Source organism: Epinephelus lanceolatus, chromosome 14 (assembly GCF_041903045.1).
Source record: "Epinephelus lanceolatus isolate andai-2023 chromosome 14, ASM4190304v1, whole genome shotgun sequence".
Taxonomy (NCBI): Eukaryota; Metazoa; Chordata; class Actinopteri; order Perciformes; family Serranidae; genus Epinephelus; species Epinephelus lanceolatus.
In genome coordinates this window covers 7169737-7183247 of record NC_135747.1, presented here as the reverse complement: position 1 = coordinate 7183247, position 13511 = coordinate 7169737, and the positions used below count along the sequence as shown (strand labels likewise).

Below are 13511 nucleotides of genomic sequence, written 5' to 3'. Positions count from 1 at the left end.
GAAAAAAGCCTTCAAGCCTTAACACCACTGGGATTGAATCATTTTATATTGACAGTGGTGGATTAAAATGGAAGAAATTCAAGTTTTATGAGGAGACAGTCACAACTGTGTAGAAATTCACCTTATTTGTTTCTTTAGATCTTTAATTGCAGTTCAGTTTTTACATGCTGTGAAACAATAATAACAATCATATATCCTGTGTGTTACTGTTTTAGTACTCTTTACATAATATTTACTATTACTGACATAATATCTTTCTCTTGCTATAGGACATAGGACCTATTGGACCAGACAGAAACTGGAAAGGCATTGCCATTTCCTTGCTGGTTATCATGGCGGTGCTCTCACTCATTGGACTATCCATTGTTCTGCTGTCGAAAGGTGAGGCTCTCTACGGATCCATTACATATTCCAGTTTTTCATGAAACATGCAGCAAGCCTGTCTAGATGCAGCTGAGCTATTTATTTCACTTGTAGCTTTTTAACTCTAATTATGTATTTGTAATTTGACCTTATCCTTTACCTGTTCCTATACCACTTTAATCACATTTTCCTTCTGTGTGTATGTGTGTGTGTGTATGAGCAGAAATGTGATTTAACATCTGTGATTTTTCTCAAACCTTTGTAATTGTATTTTAAGACTGAATAGAAATACATTTAAAAAAAAATCATGTTATGTTCATTTATTTATTTATTCATTTTGTTTTTATGGTCGATTGATTGTTAAGTGTATATTCATTGAGTTTTTTGTTTCTTCTGTAGATGACAGTGGTAAACCCTTTGGTTCAAGGTTGACACTTGATGACCTCTTCCAAAGAAACTTCCAAATACATGATCCTGATGCAAAGTGGATCGGTGGTAAGTATGTCACAAAGCTGAATTAGAATTGCCACATACACTGCAAAAAGTTGTCACATGTTTTATTCTGCAATATCCTGGATTCCATTCAATAACAGCATTTTTTGTGTAATACCTACACATGACAACTGTGGTATTGAGAAGGATTATGGTCATGGTACATATATCAGTGTTAATGTAACTTCAGACAACAATAAACTACAAAAATGTAAGGGTTACTGTGTTTTTCCCATCCTTTGTTTGTCCTGTTTGAGGCATGAGACAATGATAAAAGCTTGCAGCTTTTCACGCTTGTGTTTATAATGCAGTAGGACACATCTACAGATAGAAATTAACTAACTGGTTGTGTTTAAGACTCTTAAACAGTGGTAGCTAGATAGTTGTTAAACTTGTAACAATATTGCCACCATCTGAAACAAACATTCCAACAGGAAGCTTCAATCAGCCCTTTTTTGTTTTTTCAATGCTCCTTTAGAACTGATAGAACTAAAACTAAAAGAACTAAAAGAAAGAAAGAAAGACAAGACAAACTTGACTGGCTATAACCTGACATACAGATTAGCAGAGCAGTTTGGGCAATGAGAAGGAATGAAAGAATAACAGTACAAAAACCATAATCTTCAGTGTCTTTCATATATAGGATGTTTTTTCAGACCTTTGAGTTATGTCATCCTTTCCAAGGTCTGCTCGAATTTTCAGTGAAAAACTTCCAAAGATGGATCCATGCAGAGGTTACTCATGAGTGCAATGGTTTTGTGCTCCTAGCTTTTAAGTGTCCCAAGATACAAACACAGCTTATCTGTTGCACTTACAAAAACTATGATCTCATGAACAAAACTTTCAAATATGAATCTGTGTCACAGTTTTGCATTGCTGGTCACCTGCTCTTTTCTTCATGCCCAGTCACCCCAGCTCTCATGCCTTAGCTTCATTCACACCCTCCTCATCAAGGCAACTCAGTTCACCTGTCCCTGATTGCACACAGCCAGTATATATAACCCAGCCTCACAGGCCAGATTGTTCTTTGCCATTCATGCAAGACTCTCCAGCACTTCATTCCGAAATGATGCGAAGCCTGCGGAGCTAGTTCAGGCAGACAACTCAAGTGTGCAATCCTGATCAGCTGATCAGCCACATGCTCTACTCAGCTGTTAGTGCGGGCTATTTAAACCTCCCGTGCTTACCTGATCATTCCTTGCTACTCTGCTGCTGCATGCACATGCTGCTCTGCTGCTGATCCTGCTGTGTTCTGTTGCTCTCGCTGCTGCTGCTGCTGCTGCTGCTGCTGCTGCTGCTGCCGATCCTGCTGGGTTCTGTTGCTCTCGCTGCTGCTGCTGCTGCTGCTGCTGCTGCCACTGCTGTGTGCTGCTTATGAAGCTTCTCAAATCCCACCACCTCCCCAGCATCCACCTGTGGGCTCTATTTCTAGAATCCCCAGCTGGGGGTCTGCTATTCATTCCCTGTAATGTCTGTCATACAGATCATTTTCAGGGAATGAATAAATTGAGATAGAGCCCAACGCCAAACTTGCTTCAGCCATGCTAAAACTATTCATGCTCTGCCTCAGTATGCAACATTTATGCTCAATATAAATGTTAAATTCAGTCCAGAGTTGTCTGACTGAACTGATTTTCTCATTGCCGACGATGCCTGCCTGTGACCTGCCTGCTTCCTCTGATTCCTGGTTAACATATCCCTGACCTCGAGACCTGTCTCCATGTCCTTTTTTTCTGTTTGGCTGTGGCTGCTTGGAATTACCATCTGACGTGGATGCTATAGTTTGAGTGTTCTTGTCTGCTTACCTGTGGTTAGAAAACTAATCAAAAACCCATATATAGATGATGTTTAAAAATAATGAGAATTATTAAGGTGATGTGGCTGGGAATTATCCAACTCATGTGAAGCAAAACACAAATATGAAGTTATATTAGTGAAGCCTTCTACTATTCAGTCTGTCATCAGCATTCCACGGATTTTTTTTGCAGTATTCCATTTTTCTTTTCAATAAGTTAGTCCTTGGGCTGAGTACCACAAAATGACTGTATCAATCGTGCTGCGGTTCTGTGTGTTACTGCAGTAAAGAATTTGACTGAATTGAAATGTTGACATCTTTGAGTTAATGGTGCAGGTCAACAACGTGGCCTTGCTTGGGGTCATCCTTTGCTTAATGATGAGCATAAGAGGCTGGAATGAAATTTTTCAGTTCTAAAAGAACAGCTCTTAACAAGTCTAGCAGCTCTGTTTTGTGTGACTTGTAATTTTGAGAGGTTTGTTTTAGACTAAACTTATACTGTTGAGCAACAGTTCAGGTGGCAAAAAAAGTAATAATTTAGAAACTTGACCCAGTGTGCATGATTGTACATAGGGAGAACACTTACTTATGACCTTAATGTCTTTGCCCATTTTACTAACACCTGTATTAATGTGCTTGGTCCATGTCTGTGGTTAGCCCAGTGCTACCATAAAGGAACCATAAAAAAGCTGATTAATGCTGTATCTCAACAAGCGTTATTGCATGATTCGATGTTTTAGCAGAGAACAAATTTACATTTTGTCAGTGAATATTTTACTGTTTTATTGATCAATATTTCTGTGAGAACTTGATTTCCCCATTATGCTACCAAAAATTGTATTTGGTCTGCGTTAAGTTTCCTACATAAAGTAATTGCTATTACAAATAAGTTGTATTTAAACAACAAAATTGTGTCAACTGTGTTGAGGTATTCTGTGTTTCTAATCAGAGAAGGCCATATAAGGATCAAAGAGTCAGAAGTTGCTTTAGTCTCTGATTGAAAACAAAAGTTAATTTTTAACTGCTTAATCAGTTAATCAATCAAACAACAAGGCCTAGGTTGGATTTGTAAGTGTATTACTTATAGGGGTATAAATCATCACAATATGATATTTGGACAACAATATGATATTTGCAGATATTACAAAGTCTGCAACAATAGGATTTTGATTTGATGTAATTCACTGGCTTGGAATCGATATGAAATCATATTATAAACCCATTAAACACAGTCTGTTACAGCTGCCACCCCTTTCTCTTTTGCTTTGAGGCCATAAAAGCCAAAAACAATATATAAATGTAAATGATTGTAACTGATTAAGTACAGTAAAGTTTACTTTAACATGACTCCACTATTACACATAAAACAGCACATGGGATAAGTTAGCCTTCAGGGCTTTCTGTCAGAAATCCATTTCTGGAAGAAATCTTTTGATTGTAATCCAAATCATGATCTTTTTCTTGAAACTTCAGGGCTATCTGGCTTTAAGCCCCAAAGGTAAACTTCTCCCAACAGCCATAAAACATGGATTAACAAGATCATTTTACAAAAGCATAAAATTCAGCTCAATAATGAGAATCAGCATTCACTGACAAAACTAGGGATGCACAGTAATATTGGCATGTTATCCGTATCGGCCAACTTCGGCCTTAAAATGAATTGGCCAGCATGCTTTTTCTTATTTTTCAAAATGAATGAATATTACCTACATTGAAAGGTATTGCATTTCATGTCTCCATCTGCCGGTGGGCCATCATGATAAGAGCATGCATGCATAATATGATGTTAATTCCACCACAGAAGAGACTTGATGATTAATAAAATTAGGTGGGGAAAAAAGTGGATATATCTATCTATACCGGTATCGTTATCAGTGAAATGAGTGGCATATTGGGTATCAGCAAAAAATACAATATTATGCATCCCTTGACAAAACTATTGTTGTTTTCTGGTGACCCATTATTAGCTTAAGCACATTTACAGTGAATGACATTGCATTGCGTTGTGGGCTTTTCCTCTACTCAAAGCTTAACAAATTACACATATTATTTATACTTTTTCCTACTCACTGTTGGTTAAAGGGCCAGTGTATAATATTTGGCATGGTTTATTGTCAAATCTGAATCTGAATATTCTACCCATTAATATGTTTAAGTGTATAATCGCTATAAAATAAAATCCGTTTGGTTTTCGTAGCCTTATAATTATGCTTTTATACATATACATAGCAAGGGCCGAGCAGACAATCCAGCCAGCCAGAGAACGCATTTCGCGTGTATAAATAAACCAACGAAGACAGCGGAAGGAAGGAAGAAGGAGGAGGAAACAGCAGAGAGTGTTAGTAGTTCGTCGATGGAGAGTAGTGAAAAGTTTTTTTAGTTATAAAGTTTACGAATGGACCACACTTACCACGCAACAGGAGAGAATGAACCCGAACCGTCATCTGCGAGGAAAAGAAGACGCAACTTCACTCCTTGTGATGCACTCTCTGCACTCTCTTTACTCCTGATGATATATCTCCCCAATGATGGTAGCACCGAATCCCACTCTGTGCAACAAAATGGGAGCGGAGGATTCAGCCTCTCTTCTCGCCCGCTCAGCATCCAACACATGAAGTTCCTCATCTGTATGCTCCGGCTCAAACAGGTATGGCTCTGGATCTGTGTCCGCTACAAGAAACTCTTCAAAATCGCGTTCAAAGTTGTCTATTGCAGCTACTACAGTCCGGAGATACGTATCGCTAGGCTAAATAAACAGCTGAGCTCTGTTTACAGGCTACGCTGTCAGTCAGTGTGCGGGGTGGAGATTGGTGGAGCAGAGAGGGGAGGGGGTGCCCGCTAGGTACTGTAAGTGAGTATGTGTGTATGAAGTGTGTGTGTTACGCTAGAAGAGTCAGAGTTTGGGACAGAGTCTTTTACCCCCTGGAGTGTTACCGGAGTTTTTGGAGTGCTCAAATAAACTGGCCTTTTTCCCGAACGCTACTCTGGTCTCCTGCTCGTGAGGGATTAATTACAATATCGTAACATGGTTTAGATTTCTAAATAAATATTCACCTCGTCGCTAGATAGACCTACTCCTGAAAAACTCGTGTCTGCGCAAGGCTTTTTGTCCCTACGAGGCCACCGTCATTTACCCGGTGGGAGGGGTAAGCGAGTGAGCCCTGCAATCTAGAATTTGACCACTGATGTCACTGTTGTCAACCCATTTTACACACTGGCCCTTTAAAGTCACTGCATCTCCTGACAGAACAGCACAGTACAAGTTTAGCCTGCATGCACATTTTTTCAGTCTAACATTGCTGAAACAGCAGCTACTGCTGCTGTGTTGCTTTAAGAAGTTACCGGCATGCAATGCTCGTCCAGGCAGCTACTTCCTGCTTTATCTCACAACAGCATTGTTAACATACAGCAGGTGCTCTGTCTGTTGACCCGTATTTTCCAAGAAACTGACAATATTAACACACTGCTGATTTATCCCTGAGTAAATAACTTCATCCTCAGTCTTTTTCTTGGCTGCTTGCCATCATCTGCAGGTGCTGTTTGACGACAGCACAGAATTTCTAAATAAAGGCATATCCCAAAGATGATGATATGGATCAATGTTTGCACTTTGCATCGATGATACTGGATTGTTGATCACTGAATTGATATATATCGATCCAGATGACGGCCTTTTTTGCTCCAACACCAAAGCTCATTTTGTACATGTGATCACTCAAACGCAATGAGATACTTTATGTAACAAAAATAGCTAAGTGTAGTGTTGGCAGTATTTAACCAATAAAGCAATATTATGTATATGCTTGTCAGGGGTCGCGTTAACCGGATATTCTCGGTCATTGACAGCTTTTTTACAACAATGACCGGAAAATCTGAAGGCCATCGCTCATTTTGACCGGTTGCAATTACCACCCCTGCCCACTTGGCGGCACAGTCAGTGGTTTGTTTTCACACTGCAGAGAAAAAGTCATTCATCTGCTTCATGTAGTGTTGTTGACATAACACCTTGGACACACTGGACGCGTTAGTGCCGCGGAAGTCCTGCGAGTGTACTCGCAGGCGCTTGACTGTCCACACAGGCAGCGCATTTCTCCTGCGCTCTCCGCGCCGGTTAAACATCGACTCCACTCGCCTGTTCCCGTCAGTATTCGTTTTTTCACTTCAACAGGTCATTTTAAGCATGGGTAAGTCCATATTTTAATCATTTTATTTATAACGTAATAAGTTAATGACAATTTGTCATTGCATGTCCATGTATTGAACATGTTGGATAAACACAATGAATAGGGCATATTGTTCTGACCATTTTATTTGTGTAGTCTGTAGGCTCAGTGACACAAAATTAAAATTGTAATGAAGTGATTAGGGTATTGAAAAATGTGTTCGATTATGCACTGTTGTGTTATTTCAAATTATAAACACGGTATTTTCTCCTCACGTTGGTCAGTGCGTGCTGTTATTATTTTATTTTGAAAATTGGCCAGATTCTCTCGTCTTTTCTGTGTCCGACTTCCTGTTTGGTACGATCTGCTCTATCCAGCTTGACAGAAGCGCTCGCAGCATGGCACAGGTGTGTGGATGTCTGATTTTTATGACCCTGTTGGTCAAAATGACCGGCGACGAAAAAGTCAAGCGCAACGTCTGATGCGTGTATAACACAATATACCATCTTAACACTGAGTACAAAGAGCCTTATCATCAGTGTGTTCCCAACTTGGGTCACAGTCAACAGTTGGAAATGAAACCCTCAATGGATGTTAGAAGGGATCTTTGTTTCATGTAAGAAGTTCATCCAAGGTTTTTTTTTTTTCCAGCAGACACTGTGAATAACAACGATCACTTTTTTTTTAATAGCTCTTTTCAGTCCGAAGTCCAGCTGTTAGTGTTGGTGCTGTCAGGACTGACAGGACTGCTGTGGCTGGCTCCTTTCAGTCACACTCAGTTTTTCAGCCTTGAAAGCCAGACTTCACAAATATACCTATGTCTCTCAAATGTTGCCTGTCTCACATGCACGGGAACACAAGTCCTTGAGTAACCTTAGAAGAATTTTCGTCATGTTTTTTAATGATAGTTCCCCCCAAAAGGTTGGCTCTATCAAAACATACAGCTCCTTTGTCGTGAAGGTCTTCTTGAAAGCAATGAATGGCACTGAAAACTCTCAATGGCTCTTTCAGCACAACAAAGAATTGCGGTCCTTGTTGAATGGCTGCCATGAGCAGCAGAGCAGGATGTAAACAAATCCGATATTCACATTATGAAGTAGTTATGGGTACAATGTTAACAAACATTTGCCTATCAACACAGCCAACAGATATGGAACAACATAAATATTCATTTGGATTGGTTTTTGTGTCCAGCTGATGAATATAAGTCCAATATCCAGTCCTCTTTTGCTGCTAAATACTCTACTATGTTCCTCAGCTGGTTGCTAAATTTGTATACTGTTTGGGGCTGAGCAGGTAGCATAATGGGGGTTTATCTGAGCCTTCAGCCTTTCCTGAAAGCAAGGAAACCAAAACAATTAGCTAAAAGTAGCTAAAATGACCACAAACTTTATGTTTACAGCCTGCTTAGCTGCTCACAGCAACCATTCAACAAAAACGGTATTGACTTTTGTGCTGAAAGAGCCACTGAAAGTTTTCATTGCCATTCATTGCTTTCAAAAAGAACTTCAAAACAGTGGAGATGTATGTTTTGATACCGCTGACTTTTTTGTGCAAGCTATCATTAAAAAACAAAAATCTTTTCTAAGGTAACTCAAGGACTTGTGTTCCTGTGCATTTGAGACGGCAGCGTTCAGAGGAACAGGAACTTTTGCAAGGTTGGGCTTTCAGAAGTACATTTGTACATTTCTGCAAACCACAGATGTGTTACATTTGTGCATACATTTGTATGTATGTCACAGATACGTTGAAACTTTATGTTTTAACAACACTGTGGTTAACATGTGGTCAGGTTTTGGCACAAAAGCTGATTGTAATAGTGAGGAAAAGATCATGTTTTGCCTTTAAAATACCTAGTTTTGGGGGCATTATCGCACCTAGTAGAGCAATGATGTCTTGGTAAAAAACAAACACTATTTTTTCCTGCTGGAAAAACAGTGACATGTCTCTAAAATACGCTCACATTTGGGGGCTGGGAAGCAATTGGAAACACATAAATGACTTGCTAAAAAATAACTGGTTTTGTTGTTTGTTGGTCTCAAACAGTGGTCTGCAGCAGAAGAGTTTGCAGAAAAGTACAATGCTAACATTTTCTGTTGGAAACTGGGCTTGAAATACTGATGTTCAAACCTTTGCAAACTACTAAAACCTAAGCGAGTAAGTCAACCAGAATAAGGAATCACAATTGTACAATTTGTCTTTATGCTCATGCATTAAGCTTCTCTGATTGCACTAAGCACCATCTCAGTAACGGAAACATTAAGCATTCAGCATGGCTATGATAAATGACAGGTAAAATACAAGTATGAAAGCTGCTGCCATGAAGACAATTATAATGTATCTCTGTAACAGCTCAATAATAAACCAACTGAATCTTTAAGACTGCAAATGTCACATAAAATGCAGCTTTGAGTCTTTAGTAAGTGAGTCATTTACCAATGTGTAAGAATGTGCCAGTTCACTGGCTTATTGCTTCTTGTCTCCTATGCAAAGCTATTAACTGTGTAAGACATTATGCAGAAACAAATAACAGCCATAAATAATATGCCATATTTAAAACTTTCACTGGCCTCAAGACAGATCACTCTACTGCCAGATTTATATTCATTTGTGTTAAAGAATGACTGGGACTGTATTGTACATTACATATGTTCAGATGGATCTTTTGACATTTCATTTATTCAGTATTTACAACAACATCATTTTCTTTACACACACAGTCAGTAAACAAAAGAAGACAAACAAAAACACATGCAAACCATGACCGTAAAGGGTTAAAATGGAATGACTAACAGAAAATACAGGTGCAACTCTATTTCTTAACTTTATGTTTACTATAACAGCAATTATTTTACTAGTTTAAATCATAAACTGACAGTCTTCAGTTGCCTCACCATAAGCATTTGGCTGAAGGCTCTTCAGAGTCTGGCTGCCCTTTGAGCCTCGGCTCACTCATTACTAGGTCTGTTTGGATCACAATGGTGCAACATGTCAAACTTGTATTGACCCAAAGCACAAAATAATCATATTGCATCTGCAGGGTGTTGACAGGGCTATTGTTCAATACAGTGACTCAGCAGTATTTGGATTTTTAGCCTCCAAACCTCACAATAGTCAGTTTTTGAAACATGCCACAAACCAACTTAGAGTTTTTCACAGCTTACCTCTTTGGCAGACAGTAAGATTTGAATAAATGTCACTATCAGCTACTATAATCACAGGGACAGTGGAATGTATCCTCATTAAACATCTTGTGAGATATCTAATGAAATATTGCCCCATGAATATTGTTACATAATGTGAAGTTACACACTTAATGTAAAGTTCAGTCGGGTCTGTTCTGGGGCCTCTCTGCCAACATAAAAAGGAGGAGTTGGGATGGAGGCAGGTTGCAAAGCAGATGGAGGAGAAAGAGCAATAGTAGGCAGGGTACATTGGGCACCCTGAATGAGATTTGCCAATTGGTTGCATAAAAAGGAATCATTTGATTTATCAGCTGACTCCCTATTCAGCTGACTCCCATAAATATGCTGATTCAACAGCTGATTGGGCTGCTTGAGATCAGCTGATGTCGCTGGCATGTGAGCTGAGCTCTGCCTGAACAAACCCTATGCTCAATTTATGTAGATAAAGTTTAGGAAAGATTCATGGTGACAACGTACCTTAAAATGACTCAAATCTAACTTGGCTTTCACAGTTCCAAACAGCAGTCACCTGTGGGGAAAGTCCTGTGTTGTTTGACCCATCCCCACCCCAACCTGCCTCCTTTCACGGATTTTCAATCTTTATACTACTTCCTTATTTACTTCCTTACGTCAGGGCAGTGGTCATGTAATTGCAGCCTTTCCAGTTACATGGGTTATAGACAAATTAGTGGCTCATGATTACATGGGATATAAGTTGTGGTGCATTATGTTTTGGAGGTATACATACCAACAGTGCATGAGAACAACCTATACAGTGATGTTAGATTCACAAACAAACTGTTCTTTTTTAACAACTTTTAATGAGGAACGAGTTGATTTCTATTCACTTGCAGAAGTGAATCCAAAATCCCGCTTCTGTGTGGGGCGTGAGCAGTTGTGCACAAGTGCAAGGTTAACTACTGACTTAGAGAGTCTTTCTGACAAACTCTCATTCAACAGCTATCCTAGTAGCACAGCAAACTCCTACAGTAACCAGTAACTATCCGGAGGGTAGTTGAATCACAGAAAAACTGAAAGGTATGTTTGAGAGAGCTGTTTTACTTGAGTTTATATGGTTGTGGCATTTAACAGAGTTGTTCATTCATGTACTTATGACACTAAAAGAGCTAAGCAAGCTTGTGGAAGATAGCTAACTCTTTGCTCACTCACAAATGCTGACAAATAAAACCTGAAACCTCCAGCACAGAGCAGACTTATTACATGTTATCTAAAATTCTCAGTACTTTCTGTGGCTCAAACTCAAGATGGATCTTTGGTTTTGGTACATGTCCTTGTGAGTTCTAGGGCTACAATACCAAAAGTGTGTGGTAGAAACATGACTATAGTCCATAGTGTTGGTGAGGACCCCAAAATACTGGTTCCTACAGTTACCACCGTGCAACCATGCGGCATCCTTTTGTTAGCCTCTCCCTGCCTGGTAAATGCCCATGTCTTTTGTAACACATGCTCTCCCTTAAAGATCTATATGCCAAACCCAAACAGAGATAACCCTAATGACATCATTGGGGGTTATAAGAGCCACAGATGATAATACACATTATACTGTTTTTACAGGCTGAGTATTGTTTCCTATGGCAAATAAGTAGATCCCCATGTGTAAAGTACTAAATGTAGCATTAGGGTTTAATGACCACTTAAAAGCCTTCACCTTAAAATTTCTGAAATTATCAGTGTCTAGTCAACATTGAGAACACTTTTTAGTGGTGTTACTACACTGTTAACCTTTGCTATTTTCTTTCCGCCATAATATTCAGTGCAAGTGCTAGAGATGTGTAATTTATCAGTTGACCAACAGCATCAACAGTGGCATAACAGGGGATTTCTTGGCCTTACAAAACAGTTGCAAATCATCAGATAGCTGGGACACTTTTAATCACAGCTGAGATTGCATGTCACCTTTATCCTTGGAGGCTTCATAGATGGAACTGTTGTCAGCTCAGGAGGACAGTAGCCCCATTTTCCAATTACTTTTGCTCTCAAATGTTTTATATTACCATTGATTTGATACATGCACTGCATATAAAATATAAAAAAAGACCTGTGCCTTGTTTCACTGTTGGTTGAGGTTCGAAATGACAAGGGGCCTTTTGAGGATTTTCTTGCCTGTTGAACGCAATCCGTCTTTTATATTTATTTTCCTGTCATTATACTCAAAAGTGTTTTGAGTGTTTGTTAGTCTATAGCCTTCTTGCCTGAGATTGATGCTTCAGAGCTTATTCATTGACATTTACATGAGATGGGGACCTTGAAATGATTCAGACCTGTCAAATGCATTAATGGAATTCAGGCCTCCCTGGACTGTAGTGTTGGTGTGGGATTAGACTGGAGTTATTACACATACTCCTGTCATTGTTTCCACCGTTGAATGTTGAGGTGTAATCTCATTGAGCCAACTGTGTTTGACAGATCCTCCTAAATGAGCCTTAATTTCTCTTGTTGTTGTTGTTGTTCTTCTCTCTTGTCAAAAACACGTCAGCAGCACCACTAGCATCTATTGTTCACCTCATCATTTTCTTGCAGTTATTTCCTGAGTTATTTTGAACCTTTTTAACTCCCAAGGTTTAAAAACTGATATTTGTCCTAATCGTAGCTGTTTAGTTTTAGTTTCCTCATCTTATCTTGCAGCATGCTAACATGCTTACAATGCCAGTGTTAACATATTGATGTCTAGCAGTGTGTTAGCATGCTAACATTTGCTAATTTGTGCTAAAAGTAACCTACATCTGAGATTGATGGGAATGTCTTGCATTTTAAACACAGACTGTATGAAATAATGGATACAGCCACCATGATGTCACCCATGGGTTTTTGGACTCCCATTTTGAAGCCTGGAGTTCGGCATATTGGCCATCGCCATCTTGGTTTTTTGGAGCCAGAAGAGACCATATTATTTGGACGAAAGGCTGGAGCTGTGGACAAGCGAAGGGTGGATCTGACTGAGAAGCTGAGGACATTATCAGCACACAGCCTGTCACTCAAAGCAGCCTGCTCTTATTTATCCCTTAAGCCTTAATAAAACGTAAAAGAGCCAGTTATACACAATAAGAAATAAAAAAAAAATCACCCCTGTGCGGATGCCATGAATGTTGAAATCAGCTATAGAGACCAAAAGCATTTTTCGTACCAGGCTGTAAACATGTTTATTTCTGCTGTGAAGTTGGGCATTTTAACATGGGTGTCTGTGGAGGTTGACAGGGCTTTTGGAGCCAGCCTCAAGTGGCCATTAAAGAAACTGCAGTTTGTGGCACCTCCGCATTGGCTTCATTTTTCCGTGGCAAGGTCGCCACTTGGCTTTGAAGGTATTTTGTCGTCATTATCAGTCTGATGATGATGATGATGATGATGATGATGATGATGATGATGATGATGATGATAGATGAAACGTTGAGGGATAATCTAAACGATTACACTTCATCCTGCAGGGAACATGAATGTGTGTATCAAATGTCAAGGCAGGCCATATAATAGTTGCTGGGGCATTTCACCCAAAAC

The 13511-nt window shown here is 39.4% G+C and overlaps 1 protein-coding gene across 1 annotated transcript in view; it reads left to right on the top strand.

Annotated features, from left to right (window-relative positions):
* Positions 1-13511, top strand: part of LOC117251243 (inactive dipeptidyl peptidase 10-like) — a 252023-nt gene that overhangs the window by 145128 nt on the left and 93384 nt on the right. The window contains exons 2-3 of the mRNA XM_033617351.2: positions 270-381; positions 763-858. Of these exons, the coding sequence (XP_033473242.2) occupies positions 270-381; positions 763-858 (208 nt within the window). The remainder of the gene's footprint in view (positions 1-269; positions 382-762; positions 859-13511) is intronic.